General features: G+C 37.4%; 1 protein-coding gene across 1 annotated transcript in view; it reads right to left on the bottom strand.

The window, feature by feature from the left end:
• Window positions 1-21,201, bottom strand: part of NUFIP1 (nuclear FMR1 interacting protein 1) — a 46,814-nt gene that overhangs the window by 22,073 nt on the left and 3,540 nt on the right. Inside the window, exons 3-6 of the mRNA XM_081814945.1 lie at window positions 19,442-19,540; window positions 18,634-18,696; window positions 17,749-17,825; window positions 4,480-4,572 (exon numbers count right to left, since the gene is read on the bottom strand). Of these exons, the coding sequence (XP_081671071.1) occupies window positions 4,480-4,572; window positions 17,749-17,825; window positions 18,634-18,696; window positions 19,442-19,540 (332 nt within the window). The remainder of the gene's footprint in view (window positions 1-4,479; window positions 4,573-17,748; window positions 17,826-18,633; window positions 18,697-19,441; window positions 19,541-21,201) is intronic.

Raw genomic sequence — 21,201 nt, 5'->3', positions numbered from 1 at the left:
GGGGGAGTGGGAGAGGGAGAAGCAGGCTTCCCGCTGAGCAAGGAGCCCGATGTGGGGCTTGATCCCAGGACCCTGGGATCATGACCTGAGCCGAAGGCAGATGCTTAACGACTGAGCCACCCAGGTGCCCCAGTAACACTTCTTTCTTTAACATCTACTTTGTCTGATATTAATACCATGTATCAGGTTACTTTTGTTTGCATGGTATAGCAAAATTGGTGCTGGATTAACCACAGTTCATATGGGGAGGGGAGAAGAACCTTAATCCCTATGTTGTATATAAAAATTAATTCAAGACACAAATGTGAATAGTAAAGAAATAAATCTAAAAGAAAACACAGAAGAATAGCTTCATGACCTTGCTGTAAGCAAAGATTTCTTAAGCAGAACATAAACAGCACTGGTTATGAATCAGACTTCATGAAAATTAAGAACTTTTATTATCAAAAGACACCATTAGGGACCTCTGTTTAAGGCCAAAATAAAGTAACAGAGACTAGATTTATTCTCCCACCTCAAACAACCAAAAATCTAGGCAAAACACAGAAACAACAGTTTTTAAGACACTGGACATCAGGTAACAAGAGCAGTGAATGTGGGGAAAATAAGAAATAAATGAGCAGTGAGCCCTATGACTACCCTATCCTACTGCCTTAGAAGGTTTCAGATCGCAGTGCAGCAAGAGAACCTTGCATCTGGCAGACTCCCTGAATTGAGAAAACAGAGTTAAGATCCTAGAGAAACCAAGATACCACTGTTTTTAAGTAATTTAGCTGTGTTCCTAGGAAAAAGTTAAAGAATATTTATTGAAATATGAAAATACCCAACAAGATAAAGTTCCTAATGTCTACTACCCAATAAAAAATTACCAGGCATGCAAAAAAGGCAGGAAAATATGACCCATGGTGAAGAGAAAAATCAATCAAAATGAATCTAGAACTGACACAAGTATTAGAATTAGCAAAAAAAGACATTAAAAGCTATTATAACTATACTCCAAAATGTTCAAAAGATTTAAAATAGAGACATGGAAGATATTTTTAAAAGATCCAAGTCAAACTTAAGATGAAAACCACAATGTTTGTGGTAAAAGATGCAAAATATACACCAAGACATTAATGGAAGATTAGATACTGCCTAGGAAAAGATTAATGAACATAAAGGCATAGCAACAGAAACTATCCAAAATGAGACAAAGAGAAAAAAGAATTTTAAAAAGTGAAAAGAGCATCAGGAAGCTAAGGAACAACTTCAAGCAGCCTAATATGCATTTAAATGGAGTCTCTGAAGGACAGAGAAAGAAAAAAATATTTTAAGAAATAATGGTCAAAGTTTTTCCAAAATTGATAAAAACTATAAACCCATAAACCAAGAATTTCAACAAATCCCAAGCACAAGAAACATGAAGAAAATAATACAAAGGCACATTATCAAATTGTTTAAGCCAGCAATAAAGAAATATTAAAAGAAGCTAGTGAAAAAAAGCATTTTATATATAGGAACAAAATAATGATAACAGCAGATTTCTTTGGAAACAATGCAAGTGAAAACACAATGGAGCAAAATCCTTAAATTAAAAAAAAAAAACCAAAACTAAAACTAAACAAAACAACCTGTTAGTGTAGAATTGCATAACCAGCAAAAATATCTTTCAAAAAGAAAAAAGACGGTCTTTTTAGACCTCCAGCAGATCCTCACTACAAGAAATGCCAAAGAAAAACTTTCCTTTTAGGCAAAAGGAAAATGCTATCATGATGGTGGATCAACACTAAAGAATGAAGTGTACCAGAAATGGTAACTGTAAGTATCTCAGCCTTCAGCCAGGCTAGATTAGCCATCAGCTAACCAACCCCCAGCTGTGACTGAGCCTTGTCAAGATCAGCAGATATGTCTAACTGAACCCCACATGACCCCAGATGTCAGAACAATTAATACTTACTACTATATGGGGGCGGGGGAAAGACACCCATTAAGAGTAAAAAGGCAAGTCACAAACTGTGAGGGTATATTTGCAATATATCTATCTACTCAAGAAAGGATTTGTGACTAAGTAAATCACTCCTACAAATCAAGAAAAGCAACCCAATTAAAAACTGGTCAAAAACTTGAACTGGCACTTCACAAGGAAATATCAAAATGGCTGATAAGCATATAAAAAGGTGTCCAACTGGGCGCCTGGGTGGCTCAGTTGGTTGAGCGACTGCCTTCAGCTCAGGTCATGATCCTGGAGTCCGGGGATCGTCGGGCTCCCTGCTGGGCGGGGAGTCTGCTTCTCCCTCTGACCCTCCCCCCTCTCATGCTCTCTCTATCTCATTCTCTCTCTCAAATAAATAAATAAAATCTTTTAAAAAATTAAAAAATAAAAAATAAAAAGGTGTCCAACATCATTAGTCAAGAGGGAAATGGGAGGACATAAGGAAAAGGTGTAACGAAGCATGAACCAAAGACAGAGCAATTAGATGCACAATCAGTAGGAGCATAAACTGGTACAACCTTTACGGAAAATCGTTTGGCTTTATCTATTAGAACTAAATATATAGATGCCTAATGATTCAGCATATATATATGACCAGTGAAAACGAGTACTTATGTCCCCAAAAGACATGTAAAAAATTGTCCATTGCAGCTTTATTCATAATAACCCAAACTGGAAACAACCCAAATGTCCAACAATAGAATGGATATCCTCACAAATGAGTTCTACACAACAATAAGAATGAACAGTTTAGAGCTACACACAATATGGGTGAATACCACAAAACAATTCCAAACCATAGAAATCACACACCAAAGAATACACATCATATGATTCTATTTATATATGGTTCCAAGAGCACGAAAGATAAATCTATGATTACAGAAATCAGAAAAGAGGTCATCTTTGTGGGGAGGCAATGAACTAGGGAGAGCTTAAGAAAAATTTATAAGGTGGGCGCCTGGGTGGCTCAGTTGGTTAAGCGACTGCCTTCGGCTCAGGTCATGATCCTGGAGTCCCGGGATTGAGTCCCGCATCGGGCTCCCTGCTCAGCAGGGAGTCTGCTTCTCCCTCTGACCCTCCCCCCTCTCATGCTCTCTCTCTCTCTCTCATTCTCTCTCTCAAATAAATAAATAAAATCTTTAAAAAAAAAAAGAAAAATTTATAAGGTGAAGATGTTTTGAATATTATTAATCTGTGTGGAGGTTACATGGGTGTGTAGGTGTGTATATGTGTATAAATTTGAATTGTACATTTGAGATTTGTATCTTTCATTTATATTAAAAATAAACTTCAGTAAAAAAATGGAAAAAATTCTGAAAAAAAAATTCTATGAAGGTGAGGGATTGGGGAAAATAGGGTGTCTCACACACTGCTGGTGGGAGAGTTAACTATGATAGATATTTGGCAATTAGCCATTAATATTACAAATACAAATATATATGAGGTGCCCAGATGGCTCAGTCAGTTAAGCTTCCAACTCTTGACTGCAGCTCAGGTCATGGTCTCAGGGTCGTGGGACCGAGCCTCAAGTCAGACTCCACGCTCAGTGGGGAGTCTGCTTGGGATTCTCTTCCTCTCCCCCTCCCTTTGCCCCTCCCTGCCATGCTCTCTCTCCCTCTCTAATAAATAAATAAATATTAAAAAAAAACCAAAAAACCAGGGGCCCCTGGGTGGCTCAGTCGTTAAGCATCTGCCTTCGGCTCAGTGTCGAGCCCCATATCGGGCTCCCTGCTCTGTGGGAAGCCTGCTTCTCCCTCTCCCACTCCCCCTGCTTGTGTTCCCTCTCTCGCTGTGTCTCTGTCAAATAAATAAATTTAAAAAATAAAATAAATTAAAAAATCAAAAAATAAATTTAAAATTATTTAAAAAAAACAAAACAAATATACATATTCTCTTTTGACTCAGCAAATCCACTTCTCGGAATCCAACCTCAGGAATACTTGCATATGTGTAAAATGTATGTCCAGGGCAGTAATGGCAAATTTTTATTAGTAAAAGACTGGTAAGAACTTAAGTATCTGTCAATAGGAAATTGGTTAAAAAAAAAAAACAAACCAACCCTTAGGGTTCTACACATCCTTGAAGAATGAGAAGGCTAGTTATGCATTACTATCTCTAAGTATATCATTTGGCTAAAAAGAGCAAAGTATAGAATAGTGTCAAAAAGGAAAAAAAAGACTATTATCTTATGTGCTATATACAAATGAAGTATCTCTGGAAGGATAAAATGGGTTGTCTCTGGGGAGGAGAACTGTTTAGTTAGGAGACAAAGACAAAAGATTTATTGTATCTTTTTGAAAACCACATGAATATAGGGTACTACTTATTTAAAAATATAATTTAAAGAAATTTTGAAGTAAAAAACATTATACAAGCAAAGATTTCAGAATTAGGAGTGCAAAAATTTTAAGATTTTGTTTGGTACATGTTCTTGTTTATTATCTGTAAGAATACTTGTTTGAAATAAGCATGGAGAATGCAAGCAATTTTAAGGAACTTACCCATACTGTGTCGTTGTCAAAACTGCTCCTCTCTTTTCCTTTTCAAGTTTTAACTTTTTCTTTCTTTCGATATTGGCCAGAGTTGGGTAGTTTCTAGGAAACAATAAAAGTCAATTATAAAAGGGCTTTTAGAATACAAATTTAATTATGCAATCAAGCAATTACTGCATTTAGCAACTTTTGTTTAATTAATGACTAATACAATAAATCATTTTAAAACTTTAATACTTTCTAGAATTTTTTTAAGGGAAAAAAAGTTGACTGTGCCAATACTACTCAAAATGTAGACCAGCTGTCAGTCCGCAAACTTTGCCACCAGTCTATGAGTAGGTAAGGAGCTTACACTAGAATTTGAATCAAATATCATAAAATGTGCTCAAACCGATATAGTTCATTTATTTGCCATATACCCATAAATACTATTAAAAAAAATAAGTCTATGCAAATACTTATGCAAATACATACTAGGTACACCCAAAGTTACCAAAATGAGGAAGAAAAAGTTCTCAAAAAAGGTAGTCTAGTAGAAGAATGAGAAAAGCACACAAATAACTATAGAGTATAAAGATGAGGTGGGAAGAAAAGATCATATCTAGCTGGAGAAGTCCAGAAATCCAAAAAGAAAGATGAAAGAAGTTGATCTTACATGGTGTTAATAAACAGAAATTAGATGTTAAAGCTTCAGGGTTCTAAGTAGAGCAAACAACGCAAACAAACCAAGGCCTCAGAAGGTGTGCAAGATATCCAGGGAATGGCAAGTGGTTCGTTTTGTATAGTTACAAGCAATCAGACAGAAAGGGAGGCTAAGGCCATTAAATAATGTGCTTTGAATACCAGATTAGAAATTTTATATTTAATTCAGTGACAACTGGGAGCCACTGAAAGTTATGAACAGGGAGAGATACGTACAAGACAGTGATTAAGATTAAATCTGACAACAGTGTGCAAGGTGAACTGCTCTGACAAAGCTTTCTTTGTTCCTTGGCACAGATGTATGGAGATGTGAGCACCAAACTGGCGGTAAGGGGAAGAGATCCTAGGAGTATGAAAGTACAAACGGAGGGGAAACATAGGCAGCCCTCTACCACTAAGCTTGGCTAGTCATCAGAGTAAATTTTAAGAAACACCAACAAATTGTGTTCTGCCATTGTTTCTAGGACATTGTTCCCCCCTCCCTTCTTTTTTTTTTCTTTTTTTAACATCTGCATCAATGACTTGAATAGCACAGACAATATGAAGCCTTTGGGTTGGCCACACTGGAAGATAAGCATGGAAATGACACTGAGTAAGAGGTGAAGTAATTAGAAAAAGAGGCAATGAATTTCAATGAGGACAGTGCAAAGCAATCTAGCCAAGATCTATCCAGCCAAGAAAAGTAAACTCCATAAATAAAAGATGATGAATGTACAAGCTATAAATAAACATAAGAGGGAAAGATCAAGGTCATAAGAGATAAAAATCTGACAGCCAGTCAGCACCATATGACTGGACTTTTGGAAAGCAAACATCATCTAAGGTTATGTGAAATGGAGTCTGGCCCATGTACAAGTGTGAAATCTTCCTCTGGTAGTACTCGAAAGGGGTCAGAAACTCTCAGGGCACTGTGTTCAGTTTTGTGCTTCTAAACTGAAAAGGAATGTCAAGGAAAAATAAAACTTGGATGGGATTCAGAAGAGACTCAAAGATGATTAACAGGCTGAAAACTAAAACCTCTGAGGAAAGATGAAAGGAACTGGAACTATTTGCAGCCCTCTAAAAGAGGAAGAGAAGTGACAGTAAATGCTCTTACAGAAAGGATGGTAGCCAGCTGGTCTCAATCTGAAGACAGAAATATGCAGAAGCAGAAATGGTGAGAAAATCAGTGATGACTTTCACAGGCCCCGTGCTGTCTAGGCATATAACTCACAGCTACTCAAATACCCTTCACATCTCTGAAATGCACATATTCTTACTACTGGGGTCTCTTCAACATTTTTCTTCTGAGTATTGCAGACCCTTAACATGTTGAGCCATATGCTGAACAATAAAGATGTGGTACTAGAGTGTACCATGTACAAGCGAGCAGATGCTACCTAAGTGTGTCCCAAAGGTAAAAAATGTCAATGTTTGTCATAGCAAGTAGATTTTACATGAGATCTGAGAAAGAATTCCTTAAATAAGATATCAAAGATGTTGTGCAATCTCCTTTGGTGGAAGTTTTTTCAAACAGCTCACTTTCTCTTTCTGGCAGATCAAAGTAACACTTCCTGAAAGGTAAGGGATCTTTCAATATCCCTTGCAAAGCCAGAAGATGCCATTTTTCAGTGCTTAAAATAAAACCCTCTTCCAAAATGTATACCATTCTTATTTACACAGAACGTAGAGACAAAAAACTAGGAAAAACAAAGGTACTAGAAAGCAAATGATCCAAAAAAAAAGGAAACCAGAAACACAAAACCTTGTTACACATTAAAAAAAAAAAAAAAAATCAGAAAGCCCCCTCCAGCAACATGATACTGAAATACAAGAATAAGGGAAAGTCTGGAGCTTTGATAAACAAAAAAATGAAACGCAGTTAAAGTTCCTAAAGTACACGTGAAATGAATCCAAAGACTGCTGAGAAAAAAATCACAAACTGTCTTACGTTACACAATTACATACAGATGAAACTTAGTCCAGTGTCTCCTGTTAGAGAATGGGTATTATGAACTTATAAAGCCTGTGACAAGTGCTATTTTCACAGTTGGTTTCTCTGCTTTTACCTGCTAAAATCACTTTTTCCCTATACTTCCATCTTTCCCCAATACTCCATGAGGAACTGGCCCTGAAACTGTATGTCTCTTCTCCTTCTCCTCCTTTCATGTCTTCCCTGCTCTTTGCCCTCCCCTTGCCTAAGCCTTAAGTCTGCAGTGACAATCCTTAAGCACTACCATCAATAAATGGGCAAAACTGTGCCAACTCTGACCCTTGCACATATCATTTTGGTTACATTATTGACTCTCCCTCTCAAATCACCACCCACTTATTGACTTTTCCCCTAAGCCTATTCGCTATAAAAACACAATTCCTCTTTACTGGCACTGACCCACAACTGCTTCAACACAAGCCATACCACTGTATTTTTATTTCAAAGTCTTTCTGAACTTCAAAAAGACATAGCATTTTTTAGAAGCCAACCCCCTCTGTCGGAATTCTGAAAGAAATGGAGATACAGTTTAGAAGGATTTCCTCAGCACCACAGTAACCATTGAAATATAGATCACAAAACTACTCCACCTAGTGGACTCACAATCTATGTAAAACATGTTTCAATGTTTCTAGCAAACTTCTACCAGTATTTTCTATAATGCCCAATCATACAGCATTTGTACCTCACAGATCTGGAATTAAGAAAGAATCACTTCTCGGGTGCCTGGGTGTCTCAGTTGGTTAAGCGACTGCCTTCGGCTCAGGTCATGATCCTGGAGTCCCGGGATCGAGTCCCGCATCGGGCTCCCTGCTCAGCAGGGAGTCTGCTTCTCCCTCTGACCTTCCTCCTTCTCATGCTCTCTGTCTCTCATTCTCTCTCTCTCAAATAAATAAATAAAATCTTAAAAAAAAAAAAAAGAATCACTTTTGGCAGGGTGAGGTGGAGTGAGGGGTGAGGGGTGGGTTGAAAGTTCTTATTAGAAAGCCTTAAAGTTTTTAATTAAACACAGTGGGCATCTCTGGGTTTGGCTAGATAAAGGAGTAAGAGCAAAGATGTGCCTTCCTTAAAGGACAATATACCAAGTAAATCTTTAGCATTTTCTTCCAACTCTAAAATTCTTGCTATATTAAAGTCTTTTACAAGGTTTTCTAACATAACAATTACATAAAGATCTTATCTTTCCTGCATATTAAAGAATACAGTGCCTTCCTCAGAAAGAATGTGGCCCTCAAAAGAAAATTCAAGACATAAGGACTATTCTGCCACATCAACATTAAATTTATTCTTTTCAGGCCTTCAAAGAACATTTTTTTTTAAATTCAGAACGATAGAAATTTATAAAGTAAATATATTTTTATAATAGGTTTTTTAGAAACTGCTAGTGGAGAGAATGTTAATGTATTCTTGAGAAATGTATCAAATGTGCCAAGAGAAACGTTTCCCATACTTTTATTAACAAAGTACATTTATAGAAATAATGTATGAGCATGTTACAGCAAAAGAACTTCAGAAACAAGATATGGAATAACCTCAGATGAATCAGCAAGCGCCAAGCGATAATTTCAGAACACTGTATTAACAAGGCTATATCACAGGGACCAATAAACTTCATCCCAAATAGTCATCCTCACACAATTTCCTCATTCTCTCTAACCATCTCTAAATTTCACAAAACTGTAATTTCATTTATTCACTTCAAAGGTTTTGCCCATTCCTCTTCCGAGACATTTCTGTCCACTATCACAGTATACCTTCAGTCTACATTCTAGAAACTTGAACTACACTCTATCCTATCCCCTGTGTCCTCACCTATCTTACATAAAAATCATCACCAATAAGCATATTAAACACTTGCTCAAGTTTATTCCTTTTTCAAGACAGACCTGCTTCCAAATACCACTTAAAGAGTTTTGAAATACAGGGGCGCCTGGGTGGCTCAGTCGTTGAGCGTCTGCCTTTGGCTCAGGTCATGATCCCAGGGTCCTGGGACCGAGCCCCGCATCGGGCTCCCTGCTCCTCGGGAAGCCTGCTTCTCCTCTCCCTCTGCCATTCTCTCCACTTGTGCTCTCTGGCTCTATCTCTCTGTCAAATAAATAAATAAAATCTTTAAAAAAAAAATCTTTTTAAAAGAGTTTTGAAATACAATGAGCTTTAAACTCTGCCACCAAGCACTGAGGCAAACTACTAACTGCCTGTTATCCCCCCTTTCCTTAACAATTTTGTTTGCGGGGCACCTGGGTGACTCAGTCGGTTGGGCGACTGCCTTCGGCTCAGGTCATGATCCTGGAGTCCCTGGATCGAGTCCTGCGTCGGGCTCCCTGCTCAGCAGGGAGTCTGCTTCTCCCTCTGACCTCCCCCCTCTCATGTGCTCTCTGTCTCTCATTCTCTCTCTCTCAAATATATAAATAAAATCTTAAAAAAAAAACAAAAACAATTTTGTTTGCGGATATTCCATCAACTCTGTTGTCACTAAAGGTGGTCAAGCAACCCACTTGTAGCCAATGAGAGCTACGTGGAAGTCTCCCGATTGGATATAAAAAATAAAGCTATTGTTGTCCCAATGAAAAGAGGCGAATTCAGCTTTGTGTGCCTTTTGCCTTTTTCTCATCGTCCTGCCTAGAATGAGGGCTTAATATTTGGATATGCAGGAACCTCCTGGTGGACATGAAGATGAAAGCCACCTACTAACAAGCAACAAGCAAGAAAATGTGCCTGATACAGTAGCCCAGGACTTTTTTCTCCCTGGGAAAAATAGCCCTCTTTGTGCTAAGCTAAGGTAGTAAGGTCGCTGTTCCATTTACTGAAACAGGATCCTAACTGATGAAAGCACCACTGCATCCTAGCCATCCTCTTTAATCAGAATGCTGTCCAAGCCCTACTAGGCATATCTTGATTTAAAAACTTGCCTCCTAAAAGCAGTTTCTTATAAAGTTAACCATATGCTTCTTATAAAGTTATACTTATTATATGACAAAACAATCCCACTCCCAGCTATTTACCCAAGTCAAAAAAAAAAGTATAAACAAAACAAAAACCTGTATATAATGTTTACAAAGGCTTCACTCATATTCGCCAAATACGGGTAACATCCCAAATGTCCCTCAACTGGGAAATAAATGAACAAACTGTGGTACATCCATATAATGGAACAGAATAGGAACAGACTACTGCTACATGCAACAACATAAATGAATCTCGAATGCACTATAGCTAAGTCAGAGTCAGACTCAAAAAGCCACACACTGTATGATTCCATTTACATCATGTTCTGCAAAGATATGAATATAGGAGCAGGAAAAAGATCAGTGGTTATCAGGGGCTAGAGCTGGGGGTAGAAGCTGACCACAAAGGGCATGAGGGAATTTTGGGGGGTTAATAGAATAGTCCTATGCCTTGATTGTGGTCGTGATTACATGATGATATACATCTGTCAGAACTACGTATTAAAAAAGATGAATTTCACTGTATGTGTAACATACCTTAAAATAAATGGGGAGGATGGGTGGGCAGGCACTATACCTCCTACAAGAAGTCTTGCAAAACAAATTAGTAGCCCTGCCTTCCAAAGATTCCAAGTACCCCTTGACCAGACATTATTATCCCTACATGGTTAAAATTATTGCTTCAGTTGCCTGTGGTCTCATGGCCATCTCACATATATTTATCTTATATCTCATATTAGGGTAAGAATCTTAAAGGCAAGGCAGTATCTACTCCTATATGTTTTTGGTGACCTCAGCCATATGTAATAAAATCCTTGCCTTTTCAAATACTGAATGTTTACCTCTAATTTTTAAGCTAAATGACTGTCAAGAAGTTAGCCAAAGGTATCCTAACATACATTAACATAAAGTATCCTAACATATCATAATTTACATTAACATAATATAAATTCAAAGGTTACTAAGATTTCTCGCTAACATTAGAAAATCAAACTAGCCTTCTACCAGAGCCTTTACACTTGCTACCTAAGCTGGTTTTTGTCTTCAAATATTAATAGACCTTAAGTTTCTTTAGCCTGTGTAATTTTTTTCCTTTAAAGCACTTTTTACACAAAACCACAAGGGGGCATAGTTCATATTCACACAGGGAAAGCTACTCTAGAAAGTAATGCATTCAAACACAGATTAATTTGGTTTGTCTAGTGATGCTCTGTCCTATGTGGTGAGAATTTAATGTTCAAAACCACAGCAGTTTAAGTATCATTAGCTATTATTACTGATTTCCAACCACAATTATTAATCAGATCAACACACTTTTACCCAACTTCTTTAAAAACAACAAAGGTAGGATGCCTGGGCAGCTCAGTCGGTTAAGCGTCTGCCCTCGGCTCAGATCATGATCCCAGGGTCCTGGATCGACCCGCATCAGGCTCCTTGCTTAGCAGGGAGCCTGCTTCTCCTTCTGCCTGCTGCTCCCCCTGCTTGTGCACGCACACGCTCTCTCTCTCTCTGACAAATAAATAAATAAATAAAATCTTAAAAAAGTAAAAACTAAAAACAACAAAGGTAAAAAAAATTAAAAATTAAAATGACAAAGGTATAGTTTGAAACATGAATTAAAAACATAAGTCTCAGCAAGATATCCACAACCACTTACTTGGTTATACCAAAATAGAATTACAACCATAATAAAAACATTATCAAGCCACATTTACATATACCAACATTTACAACCATCCCTTACATCTATGGCACCAGGGAATATAAACAGTCACATAAAAAATAATTCTTATATTTCTAAAGACTATAATTTAGTTTTTTTTTAAAGACACATATGCAAAGAAGTTCATTAACAGGATCATAAAGGACATCTATACGAAAGTGGCAGATGGAAAAGGACAAGATATTCCTCTAGCCAGATTGGGTGAAAAAAAAAAAACCCTCAAGCATCAGGATTTCAGCTGGTCTAAGGGCAAAACTCAAAGATGGAGAAGGTAAGACATTCTAGAAGCAAGAGCATGAGCAAAACTGAGGCTGAAAGGTCAAAAACCCTGTTTGGGATATGCTAAATAACGAGTCTGGCTAGGAGAAAGAGCTCTTATAAGCAAGTAAGGTAGGAATAATCAGAAAAGACATGTTAAGCCCACATTACAGAATCCTGACTGCCAGTTTCAAGGAGCTTTGTCTTCACTGGCATTTTAGTTGGCGAAAACAAATAAAATGAGTTTAACGACTTTATTTTTATATTTTATTCTACACCTATATAACTAAGAAATATATGCCTACTGAACATATAATTTTGCACAAGTACAAAGAAAATAACATAACCTTCTCATCAGTCAAGTCAGTTCCTTAAGCGTGATAGCACTGCTGAGTATTCGCTTGCAGAGAACACTTCAATTGTGTGATTTTCTTGAACAGCACTTAGCAACTGAGCCAGAGCTGAGATTTTGCCAGGTAGGTGCAATGAAGGATAAAGGAATAAGGGAGCTGGGATACTGACCAGAGTAGCTGAAGTGAGTTAAACTGGGCAGGGAGAGGTGCCTGGGTGGCACAGTCGGTTGAGTGTAAGACTCTTGGTTTTGGCTCAGGTCATGATCTCATGGGTCATGAGATCAAGCCCCAAGTGGGGCTCCCCAGTCAGTGGGGAGTCTGCTTGAAGATTCTCTCCCTCTGCCCCTCCCCCAACTCATGCATGCATGCGCGCGTTTTCTCTAAAATAAATTAATCTTTTTAAAAAATAAATAAAGGGATGTCTGGGTGGCTCAGTCGCTTAAGCATCTGCCTTTGGCTCAGATCATATCCCAGTATCCTGGGATCGAGTCCCGAATCAGGCTCCATGCTCAGCAGGAAGCCTGCTTCTCCCTCTGCCTGCCACTCCCCCTCCTTGTGCTCACTCTCTCTCTCTCTGACAAATAAATAAATAAGTAAATAAATCTTTTAAATAAATAAATAAACAAACTGGGTAGGGAGGTGAACACAGAGGGGATGACAGAAGAAAGTAAAGGGGGTAAGGGATGGGAGGTCTCAACTAGTGCGAGACTAGGTAGAGGTGACAGTGAGAGCTGGATAGAATGGAAGTTATGATCAAAGAGGAATATGCCCAAGGGCACCTGGCTGGCTCAGTCAGTAGAGCATGTGACTCTCGATCAAGGTTGTGAGTTCAAGCCCCACACTGGGTGTAGAAATTACTTAAAAACAAAACAAAAAAAAATTTTTTTTTTAATTTATAGAAAGACAAGTATGCCTAGCTTTAGAATTTCCAGGGCAAAAATCCAGAGTATAAAATCCAGACTGTGATCATGGAAGTGAGTGGCTAAAATTGCATGAAGGTGAAGGAAATCTGAATATAAAAAGGCCCTAATGAACTATTTATTATAAGCTATGAGTCTCAAAAAGTCAGGGGAATTCAAAGTATACACGCTTCTGTTGGAGCATCTAATATGCCAACGGCAGGTGGCAAAGGTAACTGCAACCCACTGCAACCCATCTTGTTACGAAGCACTGGGGAGGGTGTTAGAACTGCAGAGAGCTGTGTAGACAGATGGCAGGAAATTCAAAGAAGGGTGAAGAAGCAATCATCTGCATCCACATCAAGTAGGCCCTACATGTCACAAAATCAGTCACTTTTCTTGTTTTATTTCACCTTTCCACGGAAAACTACGCTGCTACTACTAATCACATCTTCCTTCTTGAAATCCTCCCCTCTGCTGGCTTCCATGACATGTCATATTCCTAGTTTTCTTCTACCTCTCCAGCTCTCACTTGGCAGTCTTACTGATTTTTACTCTGTTAGGCTGTCTTCTTTCACTCTATGTCTTTACATTTATAACCTTATGATTTAAAAATATATATCTCCAGCCCAGTCTGGTCCAAGACCCAACGTCTATGCAACATCTTCAAATAAATATCTCAGAATCTCCTCATACTCAACAATGTCCAAAATCAATACATCCAAACCCTCTTCCAGGATTCACTATTCAGAGGGGCTCACATCAGGAACCCAGAAGTTTCCTCAAAACCTTTCCTCCTCAACCTCTTATCATTCAATCTCCAAACAGTGCCCATTTACCTCCCAAATGTTGTATATCCACCTAGTTCTTTCTGTCCGTATCACTGCCATCTTCCAAAAACTTCTATCATCTCTTACCTATACTCAAGTTCCTTGAACATGCCAATCCATCTGGATACTATCCCTGCCTCCCCTCATCTTTTCCTAGTTAGATCTGAGTTCAGCTCAACCTCCCTTTGCCAAGAAACACTGCATTCCTCCAGACTACATGCTGAGGAGGGAAGGACTGTGAGGGAGTGAAATAGTTGGACTTGTAGAACAGAGTCATTGAAAGTGGTGACCATTATTAATAGTGGTCTAATTTTCTCAGAGTTCATGATTCAATTTACACAGCCACTAGAGATAAAAGAACCAAAGCTGGCAAATTAGAAACTCATCTCAGACCTTTCCTACTGACTTAAGTGGACTCAAAACTTGCAAGATTCAACAACTAAGTTTAGTTAACTTCCTAACTGCTTTATAATCTATGCTGACTAGCAGCCATTGTCATCCTCTTCAAAAGAATTAAACATTTATAAAAGGGCCTAGTACCACTAAGCTGCACTAACTTCCAACTGATCAAAGTCAGGGCTAAGTTGCAAGGGGAACAGCCTACTGTTTTAGCACTTAGGTCACTTCCACCCCATCTAGCAGGATACAATCTTCAACACCGTCAGCATCCGCTCTTCAAAAACTAAGTATCAAACAGGAAATGGAGTTAATTCTTCTTGTTTTATTATTTTTCTATGTAAAGTGATAAAAAGATATAACCTATTGATAAAAACAAAGAAGCAAAGCAAAAAACAAAACAAAATAACCATATACTTAGGGAGTTGTGAGGAGAAAAAAATTGTATATATAAAGAAGCCAGCTAAATGGAGCAGGGTGCTTCAATATGCCATGCTTCAGAATTCTTCACTAAGTCAAACTACGTCATGGGCCTAACTACTCTAACTTCTAAGTCTGACCATGCAATTGGCTAGGCTCCCTTCATGTTGAGACTGGGTCTTACTACCCTGTACCATTTAATAGAAAGTCAATCCACAAATATTTATTCTCCACATACTAAATTCCAGGAACAGCCCGAAGTGCAACAGAACCAAAGATCTCCAAGACTAGGGATAACTGATTAATGCAACAGACGCTACTGTGGTTGTATTCATAAGCTACCTAGTCACAAATGAGGTAGTAAATAGTGCCTTAGGGTAGGGTGGTCCAAGGACTGGCAGCCAATCCACATGCTGATGCCAGAATATAAACCAACAATGTTACAAAGTAAAATATTTAATAAGCTGACATCTTTTCCTACAAAGATTTTCTCTCAGTAAAAAAAGTAATGTATCAATTTACATTCTGATACAAGTTCCTCATCTTATTACAGACTAGCACCCTGGCAGCACCAAGATAAAGAAAATGAAGATTAAGAAGAGAGTGATAATCAGGGGACATTTGAAACAGGTCTTTCAAGATAATAAGATTCTGCCAAGGAGATAAAGAGAAAAAGGCATTCTAGTATACTCTACTCCTGGTGGCCTAAACTCCTTCATTTGTTAGCCAAAGATGTGACTAAAATTCTATTAAATCCACCAAGTCCATGCTGACTGGCTAGACTCTAATCGCTTAAAAATTAAATTCTTCTGATTGTCCCTTCACCCTCATCCATCCTGCATTTTACAGTATTCATAACTGATACTTAGATACACATTGACTAAATTCTATTTGTTCTCAGTTGGTTCTAAATCTTTACGTTTATGCTGGCTTCCCACAGAATTACCTCTACAGTTTTAAAGGGCAGTCATAACTTTTTCACCTAACAGTATAATATCTGCCACAACACCACATACGTAAATGGATCTAAACTAAAAATTTAAGATACCATGATGGACCTAGAGGGAATGATGGTAAGTGGAATAAGTCAGAAAGAGAAAGACAAATACCACATGATCTCATTTATATGTGGAATCTGAAAAATAATACAAATTAAATAATAAACAAAAAGCAGAGTCAAACCTATAGATACAGAGAACAAACTCATGGTTGCTGGAGGGGAGGTGAGTGGAGGGATGGGCAAAATGGGTGAAGGGGAGTGGGAGACACAGGCTTCCAGTTATGGAATGAGTAAGTCACTGGGATAAAAGGTACAGCATAGGAATGTAGTCAATGGTATTATAATAGTGTTGTATGGTGACAGACGGTAGCTACACTTGTGAGCACAGCATAACGCACAGACTTGTTGAATTACTACACTGTATACCTGAAACCAATATGACATTATGTGCCAACTATACTCAAATATTAAAAAAAAAACCATGTATTTTAAGAGGTTTAAAAGTGAGACAGTGAGTGCTATATAAAAGCATTAAGATACCCTGGAGTGTATTTCATTGATACATTTACTCACCTCACACTGTACCCACAGCACATATTAACAAACTAATAAAACACGCCATGTCATGTTTTATTGTTTGCTGGGCATCTGATCAAGCTTATCTTACTCACATACCCAAGACTTTGAGGATGATGACAGTGGTGGTAATAAATACCCATAATTTTACTAACATCCTCTTTTCATAACGTCAACACAGTCTCAAATTATTCGTTATAAATAAAAATGTTGAATTTAAAAATAAACTAAAAAATTAAGTTGAACAAAGCAAAAATTTGACCTGCCGGTCCAAAGAGTTTTAAGTATTTTTCTTGACCTCAGAAGATAACTATCCCCTTTCTCATCTCAGGCTCTCCTCATTTTTTAATTCCAGAAAAACATCACTTGACTTAAAAATGCATCTGACCATTCTAATAATTCTGCCTAGTTTTGGCTTCAGGGTGAGCTGTCATATTCCCTTCTGAGAAGACAGTAAAAGAATGTCCTCCTGGGATTTTTCATGAGTATATTCCAGCTAGACCTCTATGAAACTTTCTTCCCTGATAAGCATAAAGCCACAAGTCACATTGTGGCTCAATTTTCTTAGCCATTACTCATAGGAAAGAATTCCTGGTCTTTTTTTAATTAAGGATAAACCCACGTATCATTGCTATACTTCCTCTACCTAGCATACTGCAGTCATTCAACAGATTTTTGTTGGGGAAAAAAAAATCAAAAGAAAAACATAGCAAAGTATTATGTATTTTTTTAAATAATAGCACCCACTCATGATTGTCTGAGCACTGAACATCTAACATAGCTGGCATGTAGTAGCTCCCCTCAAAGAGTAGGGTACAGTCCCATTATGACACCAGTTATTTACAAAGAGTTCGTATTAGGTCCTCTCAAAACTTATTCAATAATAACCTCATATAATATAGCTCACAGCCACATTCCCTAGTACCAACATTGTAAGGGAACTCAATGAATCAAAACTACCCTAGTAAAAATTGTATGCTTATTTTTAAAACATCAAGTAACAATCTCAAATTCACTATATACCAACTCTGAAGAACAGCAAAATTAGTACTAGTCATTTTCAGAGGAATATTTGCAATGTTAAAAAACACCATATTTCCTTTTTCACATTGCTCATTAGGGCCAGAATGGGCATTATTTGGAAGTACTCAGCCTTGCCACAGTACAAGAAAGTTATTTCACAAGTTCTGAACTCTTGACTCACTTCCTTCTTTCTTCCCTCCATCTTGCAATCTCCTCTGGAGTGTCTAACTTGATCTTCTTCATACCAGGAGCATGCATCTAGGGAGAAAAAGCCTGCTGAACAACAGGAAGCATATTGTATGTGTTGGTCGTTTTTTGTTGTTGTTGTTGTTGTTGTTTTAACTTTTTGTTTTTTAAAGTAGGCTCCATGTCCACATGGGGCTTGAACTCACAACCCTGAGATCAACAGTCACATGCTACACCGACTGAACCAGCCAGGCGCCCTCATATTGCATGTTTCTGACTAAATTTCCAGTATCATGGGGGATAATGGAGACTCTGTACTCAACATTAAATTTACTAGCAGAGACAATTTTACAACAAAGTAAGCAGGTTTTATCTATCCATTATTATGACTTCTCCTTTAAAGGAAAAAGAGTAATTTCTTATTTAGATTAGTGCTACTGATAAAGAAAAAAAGGAGTAACATAACTCTGGTTACAAAGTAGGTATGTCACCATTTCTCAACTGACATCAAATACCCAAATGAATGACCTACCAACCAAAACTGACTGAGGTAGCTAAAGAAATAATGAATACACAGAACGATTTGAAGCAGCACAGTGTAGTAAAACAAGTATAGAATGTGTGGTCAAGAAACTCAAGTGCAAGAGTTAGTGCTAAGGCCCTGGGCAGTCATTTTTTTTTAATCTATTAACTCTGGCCAATATTTATCTACTTCACATAGTGGTTTGTGAGGATAAAATTGAATAATACAAAGTACAAAGTACTCCTTGAATGTTATTTATTATTAGGCTATGTAAATGAAGAGCTGTGAAGATAGCAAATCAATGAAATAAAAAGAGCATGAATTTAAAAAAAAAAAAAAACCCACACAAGAACTTACATTTCTCCAATGGAATTGGACAATCTTCTCATGGGCACTAAAAGAACAATCTACTTCAGGACACTGCAAGAGTTTAAAAAAAAAAGATCATTCAATGTTTTCCATATTAAATTTACCCAACTACTACATATTCAGACATAATCTGGTTGAATTACATAGTTATCCCATCTACGTCGTGTTATCATCCCATACTTACGTCCATAGCAAAACAAACAGCACTCCAAAATAGGATTGTATTTAAAAAGGAATGACATCCTCAAAGCATATAGAACAGTAATATATATCAATTACTTCTCTACTTAGTAAATCCATGACATCAGCAACATTATAAAATTTTCTTAATTCCTAAAGTTGAAGGGGCATTCCTATTAACTGAAAAGAACCTTTCCAAATTAAGAACATTCTGATTAAAAATTTCTTAAAAGTACTTAATAAGGTCCAGACCATCCTTAGAGAGTGATGGGCCATGCAAATTACGGTGTAATTAAATGGTCAAGGGCAGCCTTAAAGGGGAAAAAACACACAAAGGTGCACAGAGGAGCTGGAGGTGAGGCCCAACACTCTTACAAAGCAGGGGAGGTGCACACACACAGCTGTCAGACCTCCCTTCTTTGCTGCCATCTTGCCTCTTCCTGAAGCAGTGGGCTCCCCACCCTCAAACCGCACATCCCAGGGCCTCAGTCTCAATTTGTCAAGTAATCAAACAACTTTTCTACGAAAACTATAAACTTTTAAGGAAAAAAGCTCAGAATTTCTACCAAATATACCCATTTTTCTATAAATTTCAGGGCAACCAAGAAAAACCTACTTTCATATGTTCAGACATGTGTTTATCATACTTTTCTTGATTTTTAAAACCACGATCACAGGTATCACAAAAACAATGAAAAACTGGTTCCTTTCTTTTCTGCAAACAAAAACAGAGAGACATTAGGCTTTTGATAAAAAATGTTTAATCAATAATAAAAATATAACTATCCTTCCAGTGGTATGTACTTTGATTTTTCACATAACCCCTGTATGTGGGAGAAACTTCTGAATACATTTCTAATGAAGGCATAATTCTGTTTCTTTTATTTTATTTTTAGGAAGTATATTAGGAAAAGCCAGGCATGATAAAGAAATTTTAAATCTGAGTACAGCTAATATAATCTGTGAGTAGATTTCAAATTGGTAATCTAATTAAAAGTATAGCATATGTCAAAATGATCTAATAGTCAATATTCATGGTAAAAACAGCATTTCAACTTTTAGGAAAAACAAATATATCACATTTTTTTAAACTCCAAAAAGGAAAAAAAGAATCATTTAGTAAAGGTCAGTTATTTATTCCAAATTTGCTATTTTTATGCTTAAACATAAAACAAAAAAGATTACTACAATGATAGAGTATATAGAAAATGGCCTCCCATTGTTTAATGTTGGGATTATGTTAATACATTAGATATGCACAATATTTTCTTAGTATTAGCTACACAGTTGCCATGCCAAAATGAACGATACTAATTTCATGCTATAGACTTTGTTCAACTCATTCTAAAATAATGACATTACTTTTTTTTTTAAGATTTTAAGTAATCTCTACACCCAACGTGGGGCTCAAACTTACAACCCCAAGATCAAGAGTCACATGCTCTACCAACTGAGCCAGCCAGGCACCCTGACATTTATACACCTTAAAACAGACCACATTTATAAGCTTCATGAGAATAAAAGAAGCCTGGGACACCTGGGTAGCTCAGTGTCCAGGACTCTTGATCTCAGCTCAGGTCATGATCTCAGGGTCTTGAGATCGCGCCCTGGTCTGCTCAGTGCTCAGTGGGGAGTCGGCTTGAGATTCTCTCTCCCTCTGTCCCTTCCCCCTGTGCACACATGTGCGCAAGCTCTCTCTCTCTCTCTTTCTCCCTCTCTAAAGTAAATAAATAAATCTTAAAAAAAAAAAAAAAAAGAATAAAAGAAGCCTATTTTAAGATTTGGTCTCTAAAGCATAACCAAGAGTTGATCCTGATTTTAAAAAAATAACAATTTTTTTGGGGCGCCTGGGTGGCTCAGTCATTGAGCGTCTGCCTTCAGCTCAGGTCATGATCTCAGGGTCCTGGGATCGAGCCCCACATCGGGCTCCCTGCTCCGCGGGAGGCCTGCTTCTCCCTCTTCCACTCCCCCTGCTTGTGTTCCCTCTCTCGCTGTGTCTCTCTCTGTCAAATAAATAAATAAAATCTTCAAAAAAAAATAAATAAATAACAACTTTTTTCATAAAAATGATAAAATATCCACTACTGAAAAGAATTGAAGCATTACAATGAGTTAAGATAAATAATAAATAACAATAATAACACAAAAAAACTCTGAACAATTTCAGACATTACTTCAGGCATAGAAGATAAACTAAACTATTTTAAATTAACATTAAATTTAATTTTAATTGAATTTGACTCAAGAAAAACTCCTGCAAATGCTTTTTTTTTTTTTTAAAGATTTATTTATTTATTTGAGAGAGCGAGAATGAGAGAGAGAGAGTACATGAGAGGGGGGAGGGTTAGAGGGAGAAGCAGGCTCCTTGCTGAGCAG

Source organism: Leptonychotes weddellii, chromosome 3, assembly GCF_054177405.1.
Source record: "Leptonychotes weddellii isolate Sample4059 chromosome 3, ASM5417740v2, whole genome shotgun sequence".
Lineage (NCBI taxonomy): Eukaryota > Metazoa > Chordata > Mammalia > Carnivora > Phocidae > Leptonychotes > Leptonychotes weddellii.
The sequence above is the reverse complement of the archived record's forward strand: the minus strand, read 5'-3'. Positions and strand labels throughout refer to the sequence as shown.